Consider the following 27,840-nt stretch of genomic DNA (forward strand, 5'->3'; position numbering starts at 1 on the left):
TTTTATTTAGCTTCATTCTTTGGATCATATTTTGACCACTTTAAATATTATAAGCTTCTAAGTAGTTTTCTTTTGTCACCCCATTTGCTCGGAAATAGGGATGGGTAGTTTTGGCCACCTACCCCTTTTGCTCTTTTTGACATTTTTGAGGTTTTATTTAGTATTTGGACACGTGATACATATTTGAAATTTGCTCCATTGAAAACTTGCCAACAAATCATCCACCGGTTTGACCAATGGAAATCTCACCACAAACTCTAAAAGACTTTTCACATTGGTCAAAGATGTAAACGCAAAAGATCGTTTCTTTGTTTGATTTTCTTTGGAACACCTAAATCATCTTGTTCTCGAAAATTTTGAATTCAAATTTTTTTGTTTTCTTGGTCGAGTCAAAGGGTATTTATGGCCCCATGAAATCTGCTCTTTCGGGCACCTAATCAAATAATAGTTAGCTTACCAATTATCCCAACTCAACTCACGGAGAAATCATGTCCCATTTTTCACATATAAAAATATCCTAATACTCAAGCAAATTAGAAGTTAGAATTTAGGTGCAGAAGGTGTGATCGTTTCTCTCTAGAATGCCTAACATGGAACAAACAGAAGATGGATACAAAGGAGTAGGAGTTCATAGCCAAGTTAGAAAAATTAAGCAAGAGATGGAGAAGAACAACAGCTTAGAGTTGCAGCCGCCGGAGACACGTCCACCGCCGGCCCTCCGCCAGGAACGGTCAAGGTCGCCTCTGGGATTGACCAAGAGGCCGTCAATCCCCGTCGGCAACTGTTAGAGTATGGATGAGTCGGTGGATTTTCTTGGTTGGATTGTTGTAGTTAGGTTCTTGGTTCTCGTTTTCTTTCTTAGTTTCTTTTTTCTGGGTTTTTAGATGTAAATATATATATATCTGAATAAATTACGAAGACTCTGTTATATGCTACGGTATACGAATAACTTCATACTTTTGTCGAATGATTATTTTAAACATCTCCGTCAGCTAAGCTTGCAGGATACACGTATATTAAATTATGCATTGGAGTAATTTTCTATTTCAAATTTATGTTCGAATGGTATATAATGAAGATTTCTCATGTCTAAATGCATTAATGACTTAAAATCTTGTTTTTCTTTATAACTGGTTCATGAACAAGCACCGTGTATTTTTTGTATTGAGTTCCATTATCTATTAGAAAACAAGTGCTTTGATGTCTGCTCAACTCCAAATACACGAAAAAAAATAGAAACAAGCATTAAAAGAAACCACTACAATGGAACATTTCAACGAGTCTCGTGAATCCCATGAACGTCCCACATAGTACAGAGCTATTGCACTGCGATAGATTCCTTGGACGATAGTTGCTTCACTCTCCTTGTAAGGTCCCTCATAGCATCAATAATGACAAACTTCTTCTGGATTCTATACCGAACAGCCAACTCAGTCGTTATAGAGATGTTCTTCTTCAAAATGGTTTCGTCTTCCGTGATTTTACTTGGGAAGTGTTCCAGAGCGATGGCACATAGAGCAATGACGGTTCGTAGAGCAGCTACTTCAGTCGGGATTCCAAGAGGAGCCTCCGAAGGTAAAGATTTAAGTGTATCTAAATCAAGTTTCTCGACAGCTTCTTTATCCGCGGATAGGAGAACTCGTAAGGCGGCTAAAAGACGTCCCTCCACTATCTCTGATCCTCCTATCCTCACCTTTCAGTAGGAAGGTATAATTTTGTTTTAATACATGTCGGTCAAAATATGAACGTTTGCGCAGGAGACAAGGGTCATTACTATATGGTGAAAGGACGTTAAAAGATAAAAATGATTAAATCATATACCTTGAGATCAGACTTTTCTCCACCCAAATTTAGATGGTGTAGAATTTGTTGCTGCCATGATGATGGTGAAGAGAAATTTGGGGCTGAGACCCCGGCAATCATGCTTGCTGCATCTAGAAGAGCTGCGTCATACTTGAGTTCAATGCAGTTATATGGGTTCGAGGGTATCACGAACCCATAATCTAAAAGAAAAAGATCATTATTCAAACAGCCGTAGTTGAGTACTAATGCATCGTCTTGTTTAATCTGCTCTGCAGCAATGACCTGGTAGTGACCAAGCAAGAAAACATGGAGCTAAAAAAAATTTCAGTTTGATAAACATACAAGCAGCATGCATGTAAAACAAAGTACTTATCGTTATAAGAAAAGGTAAAGTTGATTGCAAGGTTGCAGCTCAGTCGTTACTTTAAAAAAGTGTTCTAAATGGTGATGAGGGTGGTTATGTAGGATGCAGAAACTGAGCCGGGACAATCAAAAGTCAACAAAATAAAAAAAAAAACCTAGTTATTAATAGATTATCCAATCTCTCTTCAAAACATATTGACAAGTGACAACCCAATCATCCAGCCACAAGCCCCGCCTCAAACAGCCGCAGCCCACTAGGTTAGCTCTTGTACAATTGTACAATTTAATAAATTATTTTTTAGTGAATCTTTACTAATTATCTTGCTAGTTGCATTTATTTGAACCTTGTAAAAATTGTATTAAATTAATTTATGCATATAACAAGCATATATTGCATGATAATTTATAGTTATGTATAAAAAAATAGTAAAAAAATATATTCAACAACCTAGGCGGCCGATACTGTAGGTGGTCATTGACTGCCCCACCACCGACCACGGCCATTCGCAACAACGTTTGAAAAACACCTTTCTCTATACCACATAGGTAAGTACGAACTTAACAGGAACAACTGTTGCCAACTATTCATATATTGATGTTGGGAGTTATAGGTTGTGTCAGAGGGAAAGACACACCTTAACGAGAATATTTTTGTTATTCGGTTCTTGCTCTTGTAATATTTTGGCATTTGGGTTGAAGCTGTGGTTGCACATATCCACAAGCGGAAGTAACATTGGTGCATCAAAATGGGTTCCATCTGGACGTTCGTCTCCATAAAGACGAAATGCTCGAGATGAAACAGCTGACATCGCCCATCCAAGTGATGATGCATTTACATCCTGACCATCAAAAGGGTGATCATCCAATCCAACTTTTTCAAGCTCGTTTTTCAATAATCTCTCAAAATCAAGAAGAAACCGGCATCTCTTGTTTACCTGAGGAAGAAAAGTAAACAATACTGAGTATGTGTATGTTTGGTCCCATTACACACATTTTCACAGCATCGTTGGCACATTGAGGCTCAATTCAAAAACAGCAACAGCATTGCTAAATTAACCCTCGAGCTTGAGATAATTTCAGGAGATACGCAAGAATGGTAAGTATGTAACAGGGATTGTTAGTCATGATATACGGTTTGAGTTCTCATCAAGTTTGACTTCTCACACATGCACATATATATGTGTGTGCGCGCGCATGTGGGTGGACATGCATGGCTATATGCAAGTACCTGATGAAGAAGAGGCGCGTATTGCAGATTCTTGATATCCTCACCAGGGAAGAAAATGGGCACGGTATAAGTTTCAGGAAGATTGCTGATGTATGAACACCAGAAAGAACCTTTTCTACCTCTTTCATGGAGAAGCTTTAAGCCCAATTTCATAGCCCATAGTTCCTCTGTCAAATGCTCCAATTCACTCCATGAAGAAAATTCAATAGCCTAATTTTATAAGGCACAGAGTTACCAAACTATACCACAATTTCATGGTTAGTCCACTCTATCCGACACGAGCTTAAAGAATGAAAACATCTCTCTTCTAGATATTGATCTCCTTCCAGTGAGTGTGAATTTAAGGCATTCAGGGCAGATATACCCGATTGTGCTACAAACATAATATATTACTGGCTACTTTCATAAGAAGTTCAAGCTGGTGATTCCAAGCTTACACCAGCTTTTATAAATAACCAAACTTTCTAGCGAAGATCTCACAAAACTTCAACCTACAAATTCTTGATGAAACTCATATCATTTCAATTGATGGTAGAAGATATTACCTCACGATCCCCGTCTTAATAAATGAAAAATATTCAACTTTTTTTTATTAAATTGCTTGTCAAGTTTTCTTTTTATGTATCTATAAAACTTAAATATTATCCGTATCTAATGAAAATACAAAAACACAAAAGCCAAAGTGTACAAAGGAAAAATAGCCTCCGCACAACCCGCTAAACTAATTCAACCGATAATTTCATCATCTATAACTCCAACATAAACACAAAAAGGGGCATCAAATACGCTTAGCATTGTTCGATAGAGACATCAGAACCCAAAAGATTGAACGTCAATTTATCCCCCCGGAAAAAAAACATACCAGGAATATGTCGAGCTAAATTCATCAATATAGGGAAGTCCTCATTTTTGTCTTCAAATTTAAGAGGAATACGGTGAGGTAGAGCAATGAGTTCAGAACCCTTCGGAATATCATTAGAAGCCACGAGCCCGAGCCCCAACTCATTGTGGTCGGATTCTAAATGCGCAATCTTGATGGATTGGTGCACAAACCCACCTTCTCTTCGGACCCATTTGATAAGGTCCGGTGGCAGCGGCACCAACCGCGCGGCCGCGCTCGTTAGTGGGCGGGTGTAAACTAAGGAGGCCGCCATTAGCATCATGTTGCTCAACATATTCCTTTTTCAACTCGCCAATGTTTAAGTCCAGCACCTGATACATCATTTACACTGATGGGTTGAGGTCATTTGAGGTATGGGCCGTCTTGCTTTCGGCCCACATTCGATCATTAGAGAAAACATGTTAAAAACAAAACAACTTTAATGTTTGGTAAAAACTTGTGTGAGATAATCTCATGAATCGTATTTTGTGACACAGATCTTTTATTTGGGTCATCAAAAAATATTATTTTTTTATTATAAGAGTATTATTTTTTATTGTGAATATCGATAGGGTTGACTTGTCTCACAGATAAAGATTCGTGAGACCGTCTCATAAGTAGGCTTGTCAAATTGGGTCAGGTCCGTCGGATCGGTCCGCCCCGCCATAAAATTGAGCGGGTTGGGTTGATAAAATAGCAGCCCGTTTGGAGGTGGGCCAAACGGGTTGAGCCTGTTTGGGTTGTGGGCCAAATGGGTTGAGCCCGTTTGGGTTGCGGGCTGGCCCGCCAAATTAGGGTAGAATTTTATATTTTTAATTTTTATATAAAAATTCCTATTTCTTCCTTATTTTTTCTCATCTGCCTAACTTCAATCACTCTGGTAAAATCTATATGCTTCTATTTTTTTTTGAAGATGTTATACTTTTCAGTCCCCTCCCTTTTTTTAATGTTTAACTCGAACTAATCCAGAATTATCAAAATAATATAGTAAATAAAGTAATGATCTGTATTATTGAAAACATAATATTACATGAGTTAATTTTTAGTACATGTGTACGATGAAATCTTGTGTGAATTAGAATAAACACTTTATTTTTTTTATGTATTATGTTGATTGTTGTATGCTTTCAATGTCTTATTTCAATGTTTTTAAGTTTTTTATGAAAATATTTGACTGAAATATATTTTTCTTCTATGTTTATTTTAATACTGTTTAGTATTTTTTTTAAAAAAAAATAATAAGCGGGTTGGCCCGCCTAGCCCGCGGCCCAAGGTGGGTTGGGCTGGGTTGGCCATTTAGAGGCCAGCCAAAATGGCGGGCTGACCCGCCCCGCCCCGCCTAATGGCGAGTTGCGGTGGGTTGCGGACTGGCCCGTCCCGTCGGCCCGTTTTGACATATATACTCATAAGAGACCTACTCTAACATTTTAGTCAAAATTAAATTTTTAACACATCTCAAAAATAATATATTGTTATCATATGTTTTAGATCCTTGAAAATCGGAATTTATTTTATTATTTATGTATTTTAAAGTCAGCATTATGCTTCTATCGTTTTTTCAGTAGATGTAATTAATATTTTTTATAATAGCGTTTGTATATACTTTAAAAAATTTATAAAATTTGTAAAAAAACCGTTTTAAAACATTCGTAAACATTATCTGAATAAATAAAATTTAATGCAAAATGTATCGTAGCCAGCGGGCTGTAAAAAAAAAAAAATCTTGTCTCGGTACATCTACATATCTATATTACGAGTATTGTTACATGTTACATCACACAAAAAATTCGATATAAAAATTCAATTTCTCAAAATCTCATCAGATATTAAAAAAAAAAAATCTCACGATATAATTGATGTAAATATTGATGTCCTAATTTATTGGTGTAGCAGGCAATGGTTGCAAAATAAATGAATGGAATATTTGCTTTTGAATAAAAATCAAATTTAATTCTATCTAAAGATGAGCTTCTACATATACTACAAGGTTGAAGAAGGTTAAACGTTGAATGATAAAGATACTCGGTCGCAGACAATATTACGGAGAACGAATGGGATATATGGAAGAAGATAATCTCTGTCTCAGTCAATCTTTGGTTCCATGGCGGCATCAAAACGAGATCCCATCGTCATCATCACCTTAAACTCCTCGAAACTGATCTCCCCATTCCCATCTGAATCCACCCCGCTTATCATTTTCCTGCATTCAGCCAACGTGCATTCTTCTCCCAGGCTCATCAACACATCCTGCAGCTCCTCCGCTGAGATCGATCCGTTTTTATCGATATCAAACACCTGGAACGCGTCCCTCAGATTCTCCAAGATCTCGTCATGATCGATGTCCTTAGTGTTCAACTCGATGAATTCCTGCAAATTGATGAACCCGTCCCCGTCCGAATCCACCTCGCGGATCATGGTGTCCAGTTCCTCCTCCGTGGCGGTGTTCCCCAGGCTGCTCATTATAGAACCCAGCTCGGACGCAGAGATCTTGCCGTCTCCATTGACGTCGAATTTCTTGAAAACCTGCTCCAACTCCTCCTCGATCCTGACACGGGAACTCAGAGACGATGATCTGGAGTTTATGGGTTCGACATTCCCCGAGGTGAGTGGCAGTCCTTCCCCACCACCGCCGCGTTGTTTCTTCTTCCGATTGAATAATGATTTAAGTCCCATGATCAAAATAAAAGGAAGCGAAGCGACAAAAAAGTTGTCGTCGGGATTGAACGAAAGATGAGAGAAAGAAACAATGTGAGGCGAAGAGATCCAATCTGTATAAATGATTGTTTTGGATTGCAAGGGTAACACGTTCATTAATTTTTCGTATTTGTAAAATTAATTTTTGTGGTGATTCCATGTTATGCGGATATTTCTGAATTTCACCCACATATGGACGTAGATTCATGGTATATCAAACATGATACAGGATCAAGGACATTTCAGAAGAAATCTGATCATTAATTAATTATACAATCATCCATATATATTTATTTGCATGTAAGATTGTGATTGAATTTAATACTTGGCATAGTTTGGTACACATGATAGGATAAACATGTGATATATAATATAAAGATAAGTTAAGGATAAATAAGACGTAAGATATTATATTTAATGTTTGGTATGATTTTAATAAGAGTGATTAAATTTATGTATTAGATTGTAATGACAAAATTAACCTTATCATAATAAATTTTATAATTTCAAAGTTGTTGCTTGAATTCATATTTTTTATCTGTTTATGCGCCGATAGTGCTTGCATGATTTATTTATTTTTACATAATTTTATATATTATATAATATGATACTTGAACCCTTGATTTTGTGGCTCACAAAATTAAGGGCTCAATTAATCATATTATATAATATATAAAATTAGGTTTAAAAAAATAAATCATGCAAGCATTGTCGGCGCATAAACAGATAAAAAATATGAATTCAATCAACAACTTTGAAATTATAGTTTATCTTGTGATGCATATCAAAGTCTAAATTTATTACTTATTAAATTTCAGTGGAGCACGTCACATATCGAAAAAAGTTAAAAAACGGTCAATTTTTTCTCAACTTTACTTTAATCAGACGATTGACTTTATCTCATTTCACATCTACATTTTCAGCACCATCACGACTCCTTTACACTCTTCCACGTAAACTGACATCTACTCCTTTACATAGCAGAACGCAGCAAGAAACAGAGCAAAAAAATCAGTTCAAAGACCGAAACTTTACTTTGTTTATGCGTGTTTTTTGCTTGATTACAGTACGGTTAGTGAATGGATTCAAAATCTTTAAGATTCATAACCCACCAATCATTCTTCTCGGCCGTTCGATCTAATGACCTTGAATCCCTCAAGAGCATCGTCCAGAATGAAGGGTCTGATCTCTCTGTTTTGATGGCCCTTCAAAGTGATGAGAAGCAGACTGCTTTGTATGTATCTGCAGAGAATAATTTTGTTGAGGTTTTCAACTATTTGGTAGGTTTCTGTGATTTGGAGACTGTTATGATGAGGGCTAAAGGGGATATGGATACTTTCCATGTCGCTGCTGCCAGAGGCCATCTGGGTATGAAAAAAAATTTGTCCCATTTACTCCTTGTCAGTGGAATTTCTTGTAATTTTTATGCGTGGAGTGTGTGGTGTGTATGTATTTTCTTGGTGTTCGTGTTTTTTACTTTTTGATTAATTTTGTGTGCCTTTGTGCTTAATTTTGAAGTTATGCAGATTGAATTTTAAGAAAGTTTCAGAAATTATTTTGTGTTTCTATATTGATCAAGGGATGGTTATCTGAATTTAGTGAGAGTTTAGGTTAGACATTGAATGATGAGACATACATAGCAATTGATACCGAATTGTGTGCTTGTTGTTATTTTTTTGTCGAAATTGAAGATTCATGATTGTGAGAAGTTGGATCGGGATGTTTCTTTTTGTGTCGGTGTATTTTCATCTTTTTTGCCAAATTAAGTTTCAATGTTCTCGAAAACTACTTGTCTTGGAACTTTGTCGATATTTCCACATAACGAAAGTCCTGATTTCTGGTGTTTAGGAATTGTTCAAGAACTGCTGAAGAAGTGGCCTGAGCTTTGCAAAGTATGCAACTCAACGAACACCAGCCCCCTTTATTCAGCTGCTTCCCAAGGTCATGTGGATGTAGTAAATGCGATACTCGATGCAGATGTGAGCTCGATGATGATTGTTCGGAAAAATGGGAAAACTCCATTGCACACAACTGCCAGATATGGCAGGTTAAACATCGTAAAAGCACTCGTCCAAAGGAATCCAGGTATTGTCTCTATCAAGGATAAGAAGGGCCAAACTGCCTTGCACATGGCTGTTAAAGGTCAGGAGACATCTGTGGTAGATGAATTACTGGAAGCTGATCACTCGATATTAAATGAACGGGACAAAAAGGGTAATATGGCTTTGCATATAGCCACTCGGAAGAATCGTTCTCAGGTATATATTAATTGATGTATATACTTATCATGAAAATTCTACTACCTTACTCTATATCGTGTTCTTATTGAACATAGAAATTGCTTTTCCATTTCAGATAGTTGGACTTTTACTGACTTACGCACATGTCGAGGTCAATGCCATAAATATTCAACGTGAAACTGCGATGGACATAGCAGAGAAACTTCAATACGGAGACTCAGCTCTGGAGATCAAGGAAGCTCTGGTCGAGGCTGGTGCCAAGCACGCAAGACACATTGGCCAAGCTGATGAAGCGATGGAACTAAAAAGAACCGTTAGTGACATTAAGCACGAAGTCCACTCCCAAATCAAACAAAACGAGAAAACACAGAGAAGGGTCTCAGGAATTGCCAAAGAACTCAAGAAAATTCATAGAGAAGCCGTTCAAAATACCATCAACTCTGTCACGGTCGTTGCTGTTCTTGTGGCATCCATTGCTTTTCTTGCTCTATTTAACTTGCCCGGTCAGTATCTTTCAGAAGGACCAGAAGTAGGCGAATCACGTATTTCAGAAACGGTAGCTTTCCGTGCATTCTGTCTCTTAGATTCTACTGCCCTTTTCTTATCACTTTCTGTAGTAGTCGTTCAGATCACTTTGATTGCTTGGGAAACCAGAGCTCAAAAACAAGTAGTCTCAGTAGTGAATAAGATGATGTGGGCCGCCTGTATCAGCACTTGTGGAGCGTTTCTATCTATATCTTTTGTTGTCGTGGGGAAGAAAAGTTCTTGGATGGCGACTACGATAACTGTAGTTGGGGCTCCGATTCTCGTGGGGACTTTAATTAGTTTGTGTTATTTCGTTTTCCGACAGCATTTTGGAATATGTGGCAACAATTCTCAGAGACGGATCAGACGAGCAAGCGGAAGCAAATCGTTCTCATGGTCATATTCCGCAAATATTTCTGATTTGGATGATTACAATTCTGATGATAAGATATATGCATTATGAGAGTCATAAGTGCGAGGCTTAGTTTTTGCAGTCACTTGTTGCATAAATTCCCCAAATTTACTCACCACTGGGTAAATCCTGGAGGGATGTTGTATACGTCTTTTTGTTTTTTTTCCACTCTTCCGCCGTAGGCCAAAGATGTAGATTTGGAAAATCAATGAAATTAGTCCGAGTTTAAGTTGGTTTGCGAATCCAGTTGTACATGTACTCGTATGTTTTCCAGTATCTATGTTTTAATATGAAAGAAGCTAATTGTTGGCTCCTCTGATTCCATAGGAACAGAAAAAACGTAAAACCTAGCAAATCTATTTGTGCTTGAGAACCGACGTTGTCTCTATTAAAATTATTAGATTTTAAAATATACAATGCGTTTTGAAAAATCTCAAGTCCGCCAAGTAAAATAATCTAGTCATAGCCATGTTAAGATACTTTGAGTACTTGTAGCAAATGAATTGAGATATAAGGAGAAACAAACTCAGTACAACCTAAACCCAACATCCATTCTTTTTTCCTCCCATATGGTTTCTCAATAAAAATAACTTAACCATATGGGTGTGTAGCTGTTGATGAAAAAGAATAGCTTGGCAAGTCAGCCAAGAAATTTCCACTGCCAACCATGACAAACCCTTTAGGGTTCAATAGAGAAGCTATCAGGATATACAATTTACATATGCTAGAAAAACTCGGCGGCATTAAATAATGGAATCCTAGTTATAAATAACCTCAACACCAGTACATAAGATTATTGCCCTGGACCTCTGCGTGACAGCATTGAAGGAGGCCTATTTGTTTCTTGCGATGATGGAGGACGACTTGGTTCTTCTGGTCTTTCTACGTCCTGAACAAAAGATAAACATTTGGCCGCAGAACAATTCACTAGTTAATTATCAGCAAATATAGTGCAAACGCTTTTGGTGTAGTGTAAGAGCTTTCGTTAACAGAAAAAAAAAATCACTGAAAAAAATTTGAACACAAGCACAATTCGAGAGTCGAGAGCATTAAGCAACCGAATCTAACTTTGTACGAGAGTATTTCACCCTAACCTTGGGCTCAGGTAGAATTTATTTTAAGATAGGGGTTGTTTGTAAATGAGCAATAAATCCATCTATTTCTTTTTAAAAGAAAATTGAACAGATACCGCAATTGAAGAAAAATCCCAGATAACAAACTATAATGATATCCAGAAACTAAGCACAACAAACCTTTCCAGATGAAGCAGAATTATAGCGCGATTGAGCCTGAGATTTAGTATGCATGCGATGTTGTTGCTGCACATGCTTAAACTGCCGCAGTCTTGAGTCAAAGTCCATACCGCCATGCATGTTATGTGGATCTTCAATGATGTCACCATCTGAAACCTGCAATCCACCTACATACTTACCTCCCAACAAAGTACTTCCTGGTGACATTCGCTTGTATTGCTCACCACTGAAAGAGTATGGAGGTACAGTTTTTAACCTCGTCTGGAGGATCTTGAATGCTACACTTTGCTGCATCGATGCGTGAGAACAGACTTATCAAACACAATTAATGGCCATGAAATAACAAAACGAGTATATTCAGCAAAATTATGTTAAATGAACAGAACAAGCGTTCATTTATTTCTCATAGAATGGGTCTTACCGTTATGGTGTTTGAAAATAATATTTGAAACAGATTTTTTTCCCATGAAACAGAAACAAATACTCGAGTTTTAATCATTCCTTCAGCAGTGCAAAACAAAGAAATATGCAAAGCGTAATTGAGGGGATCAATGCACTCAAAAGACCTATGATCGCGCATATATACATGTGGAAATATTAGTGAGTTGAACTGGACCCTCCATCAATGGAGGAAGAATACCCAAGTTGATAAAACCCAGTGATGGATTTTCCATCCCCAAGAAAAAACATTCTGATCCCCTACCATATATGTAATTCTTGTATTAGGTAGTCCCGCTAACAAATGAGATTACCACCAAATTTCTATTGCTACCCCGCTACTAACTTCTATTGAAGCCTGCAAAAGTTCTTACGAGTGTAATACAATAGAAGGGCATTTAAAGATTGTGTAAATAGAGAGAAATCATGGATATAAGTATACGAAGTTCTTCAAAACCAACATGTAGGCTTGAAATGGTCAACACAAACAGCAAAGTGCAAAACATAAGCCACACACTTCATCCCTCGTGTAATTATACAAACTGAGATATGATATAATTGAAATTCAATTAATCAGCTGGCCACAATAATAACCAAAATAAATATGTTGGGGTGAAAACAGGCTTCGTTAGGACTGATGCTTACTCAGTTTTAAGCTACAAACTATCCAGCTCTCCCAAGAAATATGCAGATCTTTTTCTGGCCAGGGCAGACTTGTGGCCGAAAACTGCTTATTATTTTGTTATTTATACAGTGTCTTATTTACAACTTTCCTTGGGTTGTGGTGTTTGCTGTCTGTCTTTAAGACTTGTTTTCAAGGAATGTTCATTTGAGGAGAGTGTTGTCAATTGTTTGCTTGTAAAGCATTCTTCTCTACTGGTTCCATTTGCTACAATGAATTACTAAAAATAACATTTGCAGTTAATTATATGACAGTTGCTCTTTGAAGTTAAAAAAATTTGTGTAAAATAGCTTCTTGTCCTTGGTTAATTTGCACTTGTCTTCCCTCTCAGTCCTTCAAGCATCTCAACTTCAATCTTTGTCTGCATGCTCCTACTGATTGATTAATTTCCCATCAACTATCGTTTTTACATCTTTCTCAGGCCAATATTTCACGGCAGTTCGGCAAAGAGGAATTGAATTTAAAACATCAAATCAACAATGTGCCTGATAAACAGGCCAAACAATAAACCCTAGAAATTACATGGAAGGAATCTGCAATGAGGCCATCGTCTGCAGTTGAGATTTCTAACATGCTGATTAAACTAAGAAACTGGTGAGCATATATACCTGGGGAAGTAACATCAGAAGACCATACAAGGCTTTCAACAACCATATATATCTTCCAGGTTCAAGAAGCTGCAATAGACAAATAAGAGATGTATAATGACATAAATAAAAGGTTTTGTACATGAGATGTTTGACAACAAATAATAAAGACAAGTGCTGCGACAATATTGTCATTAACTTACAGAGGTAATGAATGAAAGATCAGAATTAGAACATATAAAGCACAGGATGAGAGAATGTTCAAGAACCAACAAAACAAGCATCAAAAGGCAAGTGAATAATTGTCATCAATATCATTTCCACATGGTATTAAAACCTGACATTCAACGACAGTTTTCAATAGCAATTAAGTTACGAAAAAAGAGATGGACCAAGATCACCTATTGTTGCATTGTTCCCTCACGAATGGAACATGGATAAAAGTGTTGCAAGTGTTGCAAGAGTTGGGCTTCGAGTAAACATTTCCAAGAAAGATGCAGGACTTGTTCATTTTCGAGCCAGGCTTACTTCCCGAGAAAAGGACTAGGACCTTTTGGTATTTGGTAATTCATTGTATCTTTTGGTCAGTTTGGCTAGAACGGAACAAAAGAATCTTCAAAAACGCAACAAAGTCTAGAGACGAGATCGGGGAGAAGATCACATTCAGAGTTGCCAGCTGGTCGACTAGGTTGCCAGAATTTAGCCACCTCTTCGTATCAGATCTAGTTAGGGATTGAAAATTTATTTACAGCTGACAATAGTGTTGTAATCGTTCTAGGGTGCTTAGCGGACTTCTCATCCGCCCTTCAGTAATTTTTTCTACTATTATAATAAAATTATCGTTTCAGATCAAAAAATATATATATTTACGAAATTGCCTCGGTTACAAATAGCTTCCTGCGCCCATTTCAAGACTTCAACAAATGCATTCAAGTAAGAGTATGCTTGTATCTGTGCCCAACATATAATTCTGATTCCAGCAGAACATGGATTCGAAATAATTCACATTTTTAAGCAAAGACGAGTGAACACCATTTTCTTGATCAAATACAACTTCGACTTTATTGCCCCCCCTCAGCTTCTCCACACCAATGCTCACACCACATTCCAACTGCTAAAATTTATATGGTCCCTCTTCTTGTGGTCTAACTAATCAATTGCAAATGGACCATTACCAAAGCAAACATGCACAAAAATAAGCATTGATCACACACATAGCTTCACATACATAAGTTTCACGGCTAAACAGAGAAAAAGTTTAACACAAGTTACAAGTTAACAAAGTTGCTTAAATACATAGTTGTCAAAAGCATGAGGTCCAAAGCGCTCAAGTGTTTGGGGCTTAAAGCTCAATGCGAAGAGCACATTTTACGGAAAAAAGCAAAAAACAAAATATTCTCAAAAAAATCAAGTCTTTGAAAATATAATAGATGAAATATCAAAATAATCGTCATCTTCATTAAATTGTGCCTAATTAAATATTATCCCACCAAAAGTAAAAGATTCAAACAATACATTATTTAGTCTTACATGCATCGATGTAATTGTTTCTATGCAATAATACTTTCTTAAAGGGATAAATAGGGACAAGAATTGGGCCAGCTTTGGTCTGCTATGAAAAGAGACATAAACAAAAGAACTGGACCAGCTTTGGTCTGCTATGAAAAGAGACTTACGCAAAAGGATAAGATTCATTCTAATATTCAAGATATTAAGCTAAAAGAAAAAAATTCTTATCAATAAGTTAGGTAGAGGCGGCAGCGGCGAGCTGGAGACTATCGGTAAGGCAGAGCCTAGAGGAGCAGAGGCAGAAGAACAGCCAAAGAGAAATCGATCGATAAGTTACTTAGGGTTTTTTTATTATTTTTTTTAATTATTCAGCACACTTTTTTTAAAAATGGAGCGCTTTTCTCTCGAGCTCACCGAAGCGCGCGCTTCGTAGATGTTGTGCCCTTCGGAGCTCTCCGAGCGCTTCGTGGCGCTCTGCACTTAAGGGCAAGCTTTTGACAACTATGCTTAAATAGGTGAAATTTTTTTACACGTGCATCCCAAGTCTGTTTATAAGAGAAAGCTGTTAAGGAAACCAATTATGTAAGTTGAAATTGTGACGTCTGTAGTTGAAGAAAGTCGAAATTTGTCATAGCTAGCCTACTAAAATTACCTGTAGTCTAAGGTAAGCAAAGGTGGGAGTCTCCAGAAGGTGGATCAATTTATCCAATTGGACTAAGAACTTGACATTAATATCTTCCTCAGCCAGAGATTGGATAATAGAACCCGCATGCTGATATGTCTGCATAGCAGTGCCATCAATAAGATAAACGTACTGACATTGAAAGAAATCACGGCACAGGCAAAGACAAAGGCAGTTAAAGAGATGCTGACCACTAATCACGAAGCTCGTACCTGAGTTAACAAGCAAAGGCTTGTGATAGCCATTGGTGAGTGACACCACGAAGCATATAGAGATAGAAATAAATTTTTTCCAGCGTCATTCAACAGTGATTGTTTTAGGAGATCTCTAATGCCAGCCAACTCAGAAGAAGTGAGTAAAATCAAGTTCAGAGCCTGAAACGAAAAAATGGGCACATTCACAGGAATATCTCTTGCTGACCAACCAGCAGACCCCAACCTTGCCACATATAGAAAGAAGCAAAAAGAATAAAACCTAAAAACAAGGAGTATACAATTACTGGAAATCATAAATAAGCAAAAGAAGTAATTATTGAAACTGGTTATCTATCGATGGTAGACAAGACCAAAAAGAATGAAGGACAATAATAATCCAGGTGTGAACAACACAGTACTTGAACCATGGTTGATGCAAAATCCAAATCTGGTTCCCCTTGAAGTATGGCGGAAAGCTTCCGATACACGGTTTCAGCATCAAGTAGCACACAAAGTCTACGAATTATCAGAGTGCCACGCCTGCAAGAACAAAGGTTTACTTTACTCCGTTTATAAACAATATCAAATAAAGTTATTTCAGTATTCTCATAGAAGCACAGACAAATAACTCACTTCTCCAAGAGAGAATAGTCATCTCTAAAATTTTGAATTAAATACAAAGTGAGCTGATGAAAATGCTTCTCATCTTTGGCAATACATGCATGGACTTCAAGTACCAGCAGCACGACCTGAGACCAAATGGAAACAAGGAGAATATTTGTTACTATCCAGAAATTAAATCTCTCGAGATAAGAAATGAAAGTGTTGACCAACATAAAAGAGCACACCAAATGTAAAGAATGTTAAAAATTTGGACATGACACATATCCAATCAGTCACATCCACAAATTGTAAGTTAAATGGTGCTGAAGTTAATGTAAACTCAACACAGTAGACCTCCAATCTGTAGAACATGATTGAGAAATTTCCACAACTAGTGTAGGCGAGTAAAGCATCAAATCAATAGAGACATAGAAATATGTAAATGAAGCATTTCACTTATCATACGGTTCTTACAAACAAAATGTAATCTTTGACTGCATAGTTTATAAAGCAAAGAAACGAAATCTTACAATGTCTCCATCAAAAAGATTACAGGCTAAAATTGAAGCAGAAATTTGTTTTAAAAAGTTAGGCATTGAGAAAGTGTGGAAAGCGAGAGGAGAAAATACCTCATCAGATGGATCTGAAAGTGCCGTCAGAAGAGTTTTAAAGATATCATTCAAAAATGATAGAACCTGTTTCAAGCAAGAAAATGGAAAGTGAAAATATACTCATCAATTCCCAAAATGATGTGATTGAAAGTTCAACAATTTTGCAATGCTAGTAAATGGCCCACGATCAAATATTTTTATTGATCAATGATTTTCGACAAACTTTCGGTGGAAAAAAAACACACAATTAAGCACAGCAGAACTTCCTTTAGGATTACAAGTGTCCAAGTTTCACTCCTACAGTATGCCTACAAAAAACTACAATTCTTACAAATTAATCAATCACATATACGAGACTTAAACCTCAAATTTAGCATAATATATGCATTCAACATAAGCTTTTACTGAATTTGCAAAATGTCTGATAGTGCACAACTATACAGAAAATCATTTTTTACTCTTCGATGAGTAGATGATTCATTCTATTAGTATTGTGTGGATGAGATGATATACCAGTTCAAACTCCACAAATACTAAAAAGTGTACATGTTCCATGGATATGCATTACGAAAATTTCTTTTAAATAATGTTCCTTGGAAATAGGAAATATCATCACCTCTGTTCGATGTCGGTTTAAAAGGGCCGATATCCAGCGTAGAGCTTCAATACGCGTTGCCTCCCATTCAGTAGACAAATGACTGACACATCGAAAATTTCAACAACACAACTCATCCACCAAAAGGCATTGGGAAAAGCAACTATAGCACTATGTAATATTTGATCATCTTCTATAAGGGTCATCAATAAACCACAAGTGAAATAAACCTAGTATTTCAAATAGGAAAAAGATACCTCCTAGCTACAGAAAGAATTGCTCCGATATCGAATCCTTCAGCTGGATCAGCTTTTATTCCACGAAGCTCTTCATTTGTTTCACGAGCAACCTGAATGTCAAACAACAACATAAGTCTGCACCCGCCAGAACAAAGAAAAAAATTGGGGAGGTCAAGGAAGACATGCAACAAATTAAGGACAATTCAGTTTACAAGTCCTTACAGGTGAATCAGTTCTTTCGAAAGATGTGGAATACAATGTTGAAGCATTTTATTTGGTCAACAAGAAGAATGAAACTTACAACTCTTATTTTCTCTTCCTTGTCTGATATGCAAGGTAAAATTGCACCAAGAATATCAGCATAATAAGGTACGAGTTGATCACCACCAAGTTTTACAAACTCGTTGATCTGCAGAGAGAAGTTGTGCACAAAACCAAATCTGAGAATGAAAACCAAAAAATATCTTACTACCACACATCATAAAAGCACATAAAGGACTTACCCAGGTAATAGCAGTCAATCGAGTAAACTCATCAGGTGAAGCTGCCCTTTGCACTAGTATCTCAGCCATTCGACCATAATCTACAGACTTCAAAAGTAGCACTTCTCAACCAATTGCTCAAAAGGTAAACTAATGGTCAAAATAACACAGGCAAATCAGACGGCAAAACTGAACATATAAATACTTAGGTAGCGTTCTAATACGAGATCTGTGGAAATGTATCCTATTTTAGGAATGTACACAATTCTTCAACATGACATCACAGTATCCAATTTCGGTCAAGCCATTCCCTTTATAAGCACTGAATGATCTTCCAGTAATACGAAAGATGGTTGGTTCGTTCATTATGAGGAAGTGAAATTCAAGTTGGGCTTTTATTTTTCTGCAGTTCTAGGGTTTTTTTCTAGTCGGGAACTAGAAGGTTGGTCTTCTCCCATCAAATCAATCACTGAATTCATACCAGGATTAGAGGGAATCAAGATAAAAACTCACTTGCAGGGAAATGTTGTTCTCCGTGGGTATAACACCGGTCAATATTAAAGGCACAACACATAATCCTTATTTCAGCAATCAACTTGATATCAAGAATATCAAAGTTGTGGAGAAATATTCAATGAGAGGGCTAGAATTGATAAGAACGAGAGAAAAAATCACCTTAGGTATTAGGTACAGTCGCATAAATTCTCAACATAAAGAAGGAACAATGATGGAGAAGGGGATGGGGATGAGGAGTTCCAAAATGATATGGCAGAGAAAGGTGCTCTGACCAACAATTAGCCGATAAATCAATCAAAGAACAAGGTACTTGAAAGTAAATTCTGACGAGAATATTTCGGGTGAAATCCACATACATAACACAGAAGCAAAAAATAATCGATAAATGATCAAATAAATAGGGTTCCCAGAGAGTGAATGCCTCCATTAGCAAAATTGTTTCTTACCCTGCCTTTCAACTTGTTCGTACAAAATCAACAAAGACCTTCCGGCAGTTCTGTCAATTATTTTATTGTTAAATACCAAATGGGTAGGGTTTACTAATTACCAAGTGTTTCCGTTCAAAAAACGTGCTTTCCTCATTAAGATAAAATAGAGTTAAGTAAGGAAATAAAAGTCGTCACAAGGTAGCCAAGTCCATAAAGAGTAAGCACAATTAAAAGTTCGATGCATTTCCATTCCTTGTCATTCATTCCGGGTTCGTTTGAAATAGAAATCTTTCCAATTTCAGATCTATACATTCTATAAATATTTTATGGATTGAACAGGAACAGTTTATCACTCCTAACTTCTCAAAACCTCATCTAAAAGGTTAAACATATAACTCAAAAATTTATGTTACCCATTTTTGCATGGTCAAAGTTTTCCTTTTTCAAAAACATTCCAAAACTCAAAAATTGAGATTTCTCAATCGTAGGTGTAATATGTGGTATTACGTGAAAACTGTGGAAACATTTTGATCTTCACTTCTAGGACTCAAATGATATTCAATTTCCAATGTCATCTTAGCTGATGATTAGATTGTGTCTGGATTCTTCCCTCTCTCGTTTTTTCATTGTTATTCTCGTTTTGGTGGGAAAGAATCATTAAGTAGCTATTATGTTTACTGAGTATTCTAAGATTGTGTTCCTTCGGCTCATACAAGATATCATAGCATGCTTGGGAGCCGTCAAGCCAATTACCATATCTCAATTTGAGGAAAAAATTAGTATTTGAGACTTTTGATTCCTACCATGGTGAGAAACCAGTTAAGTTTTCCAAGAAAATTTATTAGGTGGAAAGGATTCTTTTCAAATTTACAAGATAATTGTTCCTGTAAGACGTTGTCAACTTCTTTGTCACACGCTGTCCCACATCGTTTGATGAATCTAGAAAAGTTCGTGTTCACTGACTAATTTCAGTGGTGCGTGTGCAAAGTAACATGGAGTTGATGATGAGCAAGAATACTGAAAAAAATTAATCGATATACTCATATACCCTAACAAATTGGTTACAGGAGAAGGTTCTTTTCCTTCAATCCTCGTGGCTCATTAAAAGGCAAGATTCCTCAACAAATGCTCGTCTCTAATCACAACTAAAGAAATTAATGATGTAGCATCACTGAATCTTACTGGAGAGTTCTTGATCTCTTGAAGAAATTCAGAAAGTGCAGAATCAGCTTGTTGCCTTATTTCATGGCTAGAATCACTAAGCATGTTAAATAAACCTGCAATTTCATCACCAATGTGAGAACATACATCTGTAAGAATATTAGAGATTGTGAATGTATTTTGGTCTTCTCACCATCAAGAAAATCAGGGAGAAACCCCAGCATATCAATATCTGGTACGCTATCTAGAACAGTAATCCATCCTACCAGAAATTGGCGGACATAAGGGTTTAGGACATTCATTCGTTCTCTCAACAATGGAATAAATTCTTCAATGCTGAGTCAGGTGAAAATGGCAGCAGTAGAAAGTTAAATGATTGCTGCATTATTAGAGAAATCAAATAATTCAGTTTGATACACTGCTATGTGAACAAAATAGGCGAGACAGCAGACCTAAACTGATCACTCTCCGTGACAATATCCTGCATTACAAGCAGCCAAAATTAGCAATACTGAAAAAATTTGTACCTATATATGTTATGCATAAATTTATGCATGCATGCAAACTCCGAAAAATTAAACCACATACCTTTACAAGTCTATCTAAAAGATGAGCAGCGCTCTGTACATTAGGATCTGAATCTGCCGAAAGCTTACACAGCGCGTCAAAAATCTGGTTGAAGAACACGATAAAATCGCCTCTAACGACCTGTCAATTAGCAATCACGACACCTAAAATACACAAGGAAAAATGGAAATATAACAGAAGTCCGCAGTTTTGTACCTTTGCAATGTTATACAGAGCTTCACAAGCATAATATCGAACTCGGCTGTCTTGATCAGAAAAGGAAGCTAAAACGGGGGGTACAATATGCTGGAACAACCACAGAAGAGAGAGGCAATAGATCAAACAAACTTCACCAGAAACACCCCAAGAAACAATGAACCAGACAAATAGGAAGTAAAAGAAGAGCAGGAAATATGAATCAGCTATAAGAAAAATGGCACGTAAGAACTCAGATGCATGCACTATAGTTTTACTTCAAGGGAGGAAAATGTTTTCTATTCTTCTGATTCTCAAAATGGAGAATTCAACTCTTACCCAAGTCCGAAGGAACGACCTGCTTACCAACGGGCAACCTTGACTAATTTTCAGGGAGGAAAGTATATTCATTTTTATACATGAATTAACTTCACAAGCAAAGAAAGCAAAAAAGGCCAAGTTCCATGCAGTGCAATTTTGAAAGTGTTTCTTCTGTGACATTTCAGACCAGTTTCTAGCATTCAGTACCATCTCTACATTCACACAAAATTGAAATGAACGGACTGCTTAAAGCACTTGGGCTAAGGAAATCAGGCCCAATAATTAGATATTCCTCTAAAAAGGGTAAACCTGAGCAACGTGTGATCCTTCTGTTGTACTCTGTGGGTTTTGAGGCATACCTCACATTTACAAGATACGGTAGCAACATATCACGGAATGTTATACACAAAATTAACTAATTCATTAGCTCTTAGCATTTAAAAATTGTGTTATTTTAAAATCGTTATTTCTTTCTTTAATCAATAATTCCCAAGTGCCCTTAAAATTAACTTGAGTTCAAGATACCTCATCTTTCCACAAAACCCAATCCATCCTCACCCAGTAGTCTCAATCGCTGAATCACAAAGTCCAAATTTCAAAACCTTAACCAATTCAGCCAAATTTACTGAGGTAAAAACTAAAAAGATAGGTACATCCGAGTACACAAAGTCACAAACTATAAAATGTTACAAGGCTATGGGATCAGAAGTGATGGATTAGATAAGAATATCCCTCAGTTTATTCCATCCAAATAGGTACACTAGACCACTGGCATTCCCGGGATCCTGCAATAGATAGAGCATAACTTGCTTGGCCATTTTTATGCCTAACTGCTTGCTACATTTGAACAGGAAGGAGCTTAGCAAGCTCCACCTTTTGAGTTCTCTGAAGCAGGAATCTAAAAGTGTTTACTATGCCCAAAAGGCCAAAACATTATATATAGGCAATAATATAGGCATTCAGCCATGAATATTCATGAAAACTGCAAATTTTTATCTTCAATGACAGCAACAGCATGTGGTTTCTTAAATTCTAAAGCATCAATGGTAAATCAAAAAACAAAGGAATCAGGTTTTCCTAGAATCCAGACAATTAAATCAACTGTATGATTGCATTTCTTAGGTGATTAGCTTCTCACAAACTAACCTGATTAGTGTAAATTAATAAGACGAGATGGTTTTATTATTTTATATAATTAAAATGGGCACTGAAGTCAATGAACAGATGAGAAAACTAGATGGCAATCTGAAACATTCTGTTAAGAAAATGTTCTTTCCTTGCCTGACCGCTGTCAAATAATAAGCATTTGCACAAACAAAGAAGAACCAAAATATCTTTATTAGAGACGCTTTTAAATTTAAAAAGGTATTGTTACAATAAAAGGATAAAAATTCAAAAATCCAGGAGTGGAAGAAACTGAAAAAAACAAATATGAAACTGGATCTTCACTTTAACATTCTTACTTCAAGATGCTGCGAGGCATTTGATGTCAAAGCCACTGTAGCTGCTGCCAATCCTATCAACCCTCCCTAAAATAGGAAAAAAATAAATGAAACCTTTCAGTTAACATACTAGATGAATGAACTCCAACATTGACTATGAAATTAGTAGCATACTTTCCGATGATTCGCCTGGGGTGAGTAAGTGTATTCGTTGGCTAACAAATTGATCACGGCCTTGATTTTTTCGTGATCTCCAGTACCAACTAATTGCTTTACTATCCCTTCCACCTAGATTTAATCAAAACCTCCAGAATATAAAAATGACTGACAAAATGGAAGCCCGATACACACTTGTAAGCCGAATATTTCAAACTCACGACAAATTTTCCAAAAAGGCACGCTCGCACACACTAACATAAAAACACGCATATCCCCGTACGTAATGCATTACCTCCAAAGCAGCATTTTTGCGCTTTTCATAGAGCTTATCGGAAAGATTACGAAGAACAGCTGCCGGAATCACAGACAGCGCATCCGCCATAACAAATCCCCAGGAAAAAGAAACTGAAAATCTTTCCTTTTAATTTAGCTACGTAACATTTAAACTAATATTCGATAAAAAGACTGTCAGTAGATCTAATGAAACATTGATTGACGATAAGAAGGGAATCTGCAAGGTCGACAGCTTGTTAATTGAATAGGAATTTTCGACTACGAAAATTTCGAGAGAGAATTCTTGGTCTTTTCTTGATTTGTTCGTTTCCAAAATTAGGGTTTTTTTAATCCCGATCAGCATGCGAGGAAATTTGGCTAAAGGTTTGGCAAGGAAATCCGCCTGGACTCGTGAAATGACTCAAGTAGCCATCGTTCTTCTTTGGAATTTTAAATAAAATAAATTTAAATACGTAACGTAAAATTTTTCTTTTTCAATTTCATTAAAATTTAATTTTTATTAGAGTTATTTTTTTTTAATTAAAAAGGTACAGATGAAATAGTAGTCAACAATTTAAAAAAAAAAAACAATTTAGAAAATAAGTAATATATCGATCCCGATGAACATTATAAAAACATAAAATATTATTTTATAATAATACAACCTAAACCCTAAATAAATAAAAGCAATATATATATATATATATATAATAGTAGTCAACAATTTGGAAAATAAGTAATATATCGATCCCGATGAACATTATAACATCTATAAATATTTTTATTTATTTCATTCCAATCTTTTTAGTAGATTAATACGTAAGACAATTAATGTACATGTAAAATCCTTTATTAGAATAAATATTTTTATTGATTGATTTATTATTATTTATTTAAATTCATTAATTAAATTTTTACTAAATACCTCTAAATTTTTTAATGTTACGTATTGAGACATTTTCCATAGTTTTTACAGCAAACAACACTTGGTTCTACAAATCACTGAATGTGCCAGACGTAATGGGAGAAGGAAAGAAACCTTACACAAATTTTCTTCGTGATAAATTTGACTTATAATGTGATAATATATAAATATAAGCTATTACCTTATTCTCAGAACAATACAAAGCATTTCCAGTCTCTATTATCCCAACTTCAAGCATATATATACATGGTGCAAATATCAGAATAAATAAATCGACCAAGACTCTGAGTATTCCTCCTTTGTATCAGACTTGTTCGTTTCCCTTGAGAATGTTGTACTTGCATAATGGGCATGTTGCGTTCATTTTAAGCCACTTCACGATACACGTATCATGGAAGTGGTGATTGCACGGAAGAGCGTGGAGTTCGTTCCCATCCTCGTATTCGCACAGACATATGCAGCATTCCTGAAGAACATTTTCAAGTCCAAGTAGGAAATCGAACATTTGCGGTGCCCCACAAATGGAAAATCAAAATGGGTGCATGGTAGCATGAACTCAATTTTTTGCAGAAATGAAGGGGTACGTCCATAAGCAAAAGTGAGGGAAGTTTCTCTCACAACCAAATGAATAAGCAAAAGTGACGGTAGTTTCTTACTCACAACCAAATGAACGGGTTGAGATCATTAAATGATGATTGGTTTGTGGTAGTGGTTTCCTTCAATATTATGACTGTGTCGATTAAAGGTGTAACAGAATCAAAACAGCTTTATCACTTGAGCTAACTTCGAGTAAAAACTACTTTATTCGACCGCTAGCAAACATCCGGTTGATTTTTAACATACCTATGAGCTTGAATCAAGACAGCTATTTTTTTAGGTATGAGCCAAACTAGATTCCGTGAAATAAAAATCGATCCAAGCTTTACTTTATAAATATGAAGGCAATATTCAGTGCATGTGCATACTAGTTCTGAATCATCTGCTTGATATTTGAGATGGAACACAAACACATGCACACAAAAAACACCAACACATGATAAACTTACTGCATCATCAGGTAAGAGAATTCGCTCGTTTGCTCCACTGCTTGTTTCAAAAGGAACCATTCTTCCTGCTCCGAAGCCTAGCCTATCTTCATCCTTGCAGGTTTGAAATCTGTACTTAGGAAGGACACTCAAATCGGCTTCTGATGCACCCTCCTGATCATCCAAGCAAGAGGGAGGGTAAAGGATTTTAAAATTGAAATATCGTAAAAATTCAGCTTGAGGTCATCGTGGCATACCTGGCCTGCAATGGCATAAAGAACTGCAATGATGCATGGTAGGCAGCAACAGAGTGCTATCCCAATAAGACATGCCAAAACAACACAAAATATGGCAAAGAATACATCAAATGCCAAGAAGACAACAGCCAACCTGCAACACATCAAATATCAGTGGCTCTGAGAGTCTCTTTCTACAACTAATACCATATTTACTAAAGGCTCACGAAGTACTAAGGTGCATGAGTGTCCTTGAACCTAAGAGAAGGTTGTCGTGCAAGGTGAGTCATGTGCCTAATTGAAATGAAGTTAACAGAATTTAGAAGCTAAAAATATTTTACGAACTTATCAACATCAATAAAGATTTGTGATCTCTGCATTTAAGTATGTCTCAAAACTTTCAAGGTCTGCCGAGGTACACACTTCATGAAAAGGTAGAGCCTTGGTTGAGTCTAGGCATCGGGATGTCCTTAAACCTAGGAGCGCTGTGTTAGCTTTTAATTACAAAGGTTAATATGCAAGGGAAGTAGAAGGGGAAAAACTTCAAAATCATCCGAAGAAGTTTTCAACGGAATCATTTCAGAACAAATTCAACAGATGCACAGTTGATGGATCCATTGAGGTACGGCTTAAAATACAAAATGTGTACAGATAATTATTATACATTTTAACATAACTTGCTGTTAATGATAACCCAAAAGGCAAAAGAGGTCAATTGTCAAACTCAGTGTCAGGGCAAAGGAAACTTTTAATAGCAATTATTTCTGCAAGAAATGATGACATAAGCATAACTGCCGTTTCATCAGTTTGAAGATGAAAAGAAGAATGATTATTAACGAGGAAGAAAATCGACAAAGGGAGAAAGAATTTTTCTAACACAGGGTATAGCCATTTAGGATATCAATTTCATGACTCGGATTTACATTGATAATGTTTTTGAAAAAACAATGAGATGTATTATGTCCATGGTGACAAACATAAAAATCAATGAAGTACAAGCGGAAACATTAAAGAAGTTGGTTTCAGATATACCAATACAAGCGCGGAGCACTTCTCAAGAGAAGTTCACCACCTGAGACAACCCAATAAAAGCCAACTATCCACCACAGGAAAGAGGCTATAGTGTTCACAGATTCACAGCGCTTCATTGTACTGAAATTAAATAAACGTTAGCTAAGCATCAGAAGAAATTAGCTTATTGCAGCAATTTATATCGGCTTTCATAATTGGACACTACGCAAACTAATTACAGGAGCCATAGAAGTTAACTAAGTATGGGAAGAAATAAACTTCTTGCAGCGGTTTATATAAGCTTCCATAATTGGCAACTAAATACCCAAAAATTAATTGCGGGAGGCTCAGCTATTCAAACCTTTATGAGTGGACTACGAAAGGACTACATATTCAGATAATGATTTTCCCTGAGATTGAATGATAGAGAAATTAAATTAGGCATGATAACTTCTATTATTAATAATATCTAGTTTCTTATAAAAAAAAAAACTTCAACCTGTATCAAAAAGGAAAGAAGTTCCTAACTTTTGCTGTTGTTATCAGAACACGGAATCAGCAAGAAGGCTCCGGATAAGGTCAAGACAATGTGTATGAATGGTGACACAAGGGAATAGAAATGAGCATATAAATATAATCGATTGGGGGACTGAAATTGAGAATGATAATACCATTGGACCAATTAGAGGTGCATGCAATGAAGCTGGAGAACACACGGATAAAGTTCAAGAACAGAGAATAGAAAGATTAATGCTCACAATTGATTTGCAAAAGCAGATATTTTAATTTCAGTAGTAGCAAATCGCGGACTCCTTCTATTTGCACTACGTTTTATTTGTTTACAAGAAGATTACATAAAACCCACCCACAGAAGACTGAAATTCATAGAACGCAACAAAGTAAAATTATGTTGGAATTTGTCAACCTCGATCGATCGCCGATCCCTGAAACCCCAACTCTCCCATTCCCATTCTCCTCCTCATTTTCACTTCCACTACCTTCCTCCCCGCCACCGTCTCTCACTAGCCATCGCGAACGCCGTCTGTACTCGACCCAAACGAGAACCACATGAACCAAACACTGAATCGCATACCCACACAACCAAACCCTGATCGGCATGTTAGGGTTCTCATCCAAAGTGCAAATCAGCATAACTGCAGACACAATCACGAAAGCAAGATTCCACATCACGTCTAGCGCAACGATAGGCTTGGAGTAACCCCAGTCAGCGCGGCGCTGCTCGAGCTCGCGAGCGGCGCTCTCTCGGACAACGACGGATGCACCGCCCCGGCGACGGGTGATGGAGGCGAAGCGAGAGAGGAGGAGGGATAGAGAGGAGGCACGGGAGGGCTGCCGTAGGGGTAGGAGCGGGGAGTCCGGGGAGGACATGGTTGGAATCCCAGGTCTGTTGAGTGAAGATGAGAATTGGGAAAAGAGAATGCTCGGAAATTGGGAGCGACAGTTGTACGAAACTACAGTGACATGGATGGTGTAATCTAAGTTCGAGGAAGACAGTATATTTTGGGAAATCGTATGCGACGGTCCATTTTCCCTCTTATGT

The 27,840-nt window shown here is 36.8% G+C and overlaps 6 protein-coding genes across 6 annotated transcripts; 2 read left to right on the forward strand and 4 right to left on the reverse strand.

The window, feature by feature from the left end:
* Positions 1-289: 289 nt before the first annotated feature.
* Positions 290-935, forward strand: LOC142555415 (uncharacterized). Its single transcript, XM_075666275.1, has one exon. It carries the CDS (start codon positions 582-584, stop codon positions 786-788), a length of 207 nt encoding a protein of 68 aa, XP_075522390.1. The 5' UTR covers positions 290-581; the 3' UTR covers positions 789-935.
* A 196-nt stretch (positions 936-1,131) lies between these two features.
* On the reverse strand, positions 1,132-4,598 carry LOC142555407 (uncharacterized). The gene is made up of 5 exons (XM_075666263.1): positions 4,257-4,598; positions 3,395-3,561; positions 2,802-3,101; positions 1,822-2,085; positions 1,132-1,693 (listed from the first exon to the last, which is right to left on the reverse strand). The coding sequence occupies exons 1-5, from the start codon at positions 4,567-4,569 to the stop codon at positions 1,319-1,321; spliced, it is 1,419 nt and encodes a 472-aa protein (XP_075522378.1). The 5' UTR covers positions 4,570-4,598; the 3' UTR covers positions 1,132-1,318.
* A 1,725-nt stretch (positions 4,599-6,323) lies between these two features.
* LOC142520485 (putative calcium-binding protein CML25) lies at positions 6,324-7,090 on the reverse strand. Its single transcript, XM_075623468.1, has one exon. The coding sequence runs from the start codon at positions 7,083-7,085 to the stop codon at positions 6,357-6,359; it is 729 nt and encodes a 242-aa protein (XP_075479583.1). The 5' UTR covers positions 7,086-7,090; the 3' UTR covers positions 6,324-6,356.
* A 777-nt stretch (positions 7,091-7,867) lies between these two features.
* On the forward strand, positions 7,868-10,456 carry LOC142555423 (ankyrin repeat-containing protein At2g01680-like). The gene is made up of 3 exons (XM_075666284.1): positions 7,868-8,336; positions 8,817-9,226; positions 9,324-10,456. Exons 1-3 carry the CDS (start codon positions 8,048-8,050, stop codon positions 10,194-10,196), a joined length of 1,572 nt encoding a protein of 523 aa, XP_075522399.1. The 5' UTR covers positions 7,868-8,047; the 3' UTR covers positions 10,197-10,456.
* A 411-nt stretch (positions 10,457-10,867) lies between these two features.
* LOC142555433 (protein VAC14 homolog) lies at positions 10,868-23,495 on the reverse strand. The gene is made up of 20 exons (XM_075666296.1): positions 23,102-23,495; positions 22,825-22,938; positions 22,672-22,737; positions 20,909-20,998; positions 20,714-20,833; positions 20,578-20,606; positions 20,319-20,461; positions 20,147-20,241; positions 18,042-18,128; positions 17,840-17,947; positions 17,557-17,648; positions 17,321-17,402; positions 16,723-16,788; positions 16,124-16,239; positions 15,910-16,030; positions 15,509-15,670; positions 15,267-15,395; positions 13,127-13,195; positions 11,399-11,686; positions 10,868-11,034 (listed from the first exon to the last, which is right to left on the reverse strand). The coding sequence occupies exons 1-20, from the start codon at positions 23,189-23,191 to the stop codon at positions 10,939-10,941; spliced, it is 2,163 nt and encodes a 720-aa protein (XP_075522411.1). The 5' UTR covers positions 23,192-23,495; the 3' UTR covers positions 10,868-10,938.
* Positions 23,496-24,102: 607 nt separating this feature from the next.
* On the reverse strand, positions 24,103-27,840 carry LOC142555441 (E3 ubiquitin protein ligase RIE1-like). The gene is made up of 5 exons (XM_075666310.1): positions 27,205-27,840; positions 26,301-26,420; positions 25,290-25,422; positions 25,054-25,206; positions 24,103-24,473 (listed from the first exon to the last, which is right to left on the reverse strand). The coding sequence occupies exons 1-5, from the start codon at positions 27,666-27,668 to the stop codon at positions 24,312-24,314; spliced, it is 1,032 nt and encodes a 343-aa protein (XP_075522425.1). The 5' UTR covers positions 27,669-27,840; the 3' UTR covers positions 24,103-24,311.

The sequence above is a fragment of the Primulina tabacum genome, chromosome 1 (assembly GCF_025594145.1).
Source record: "Primulina tabacum isolate GXHZ01 chromosome 1, ASM2559414v2, whole genome shotgun sequence".
Classification (NCBI taxonomy): domain Eukaryota; kingdom Viridiplantae; phylum Streptophyta; class Magnoliopsida; order Lamiales; family Gesneriaceae; genus Primulina; species Primulina tabacum.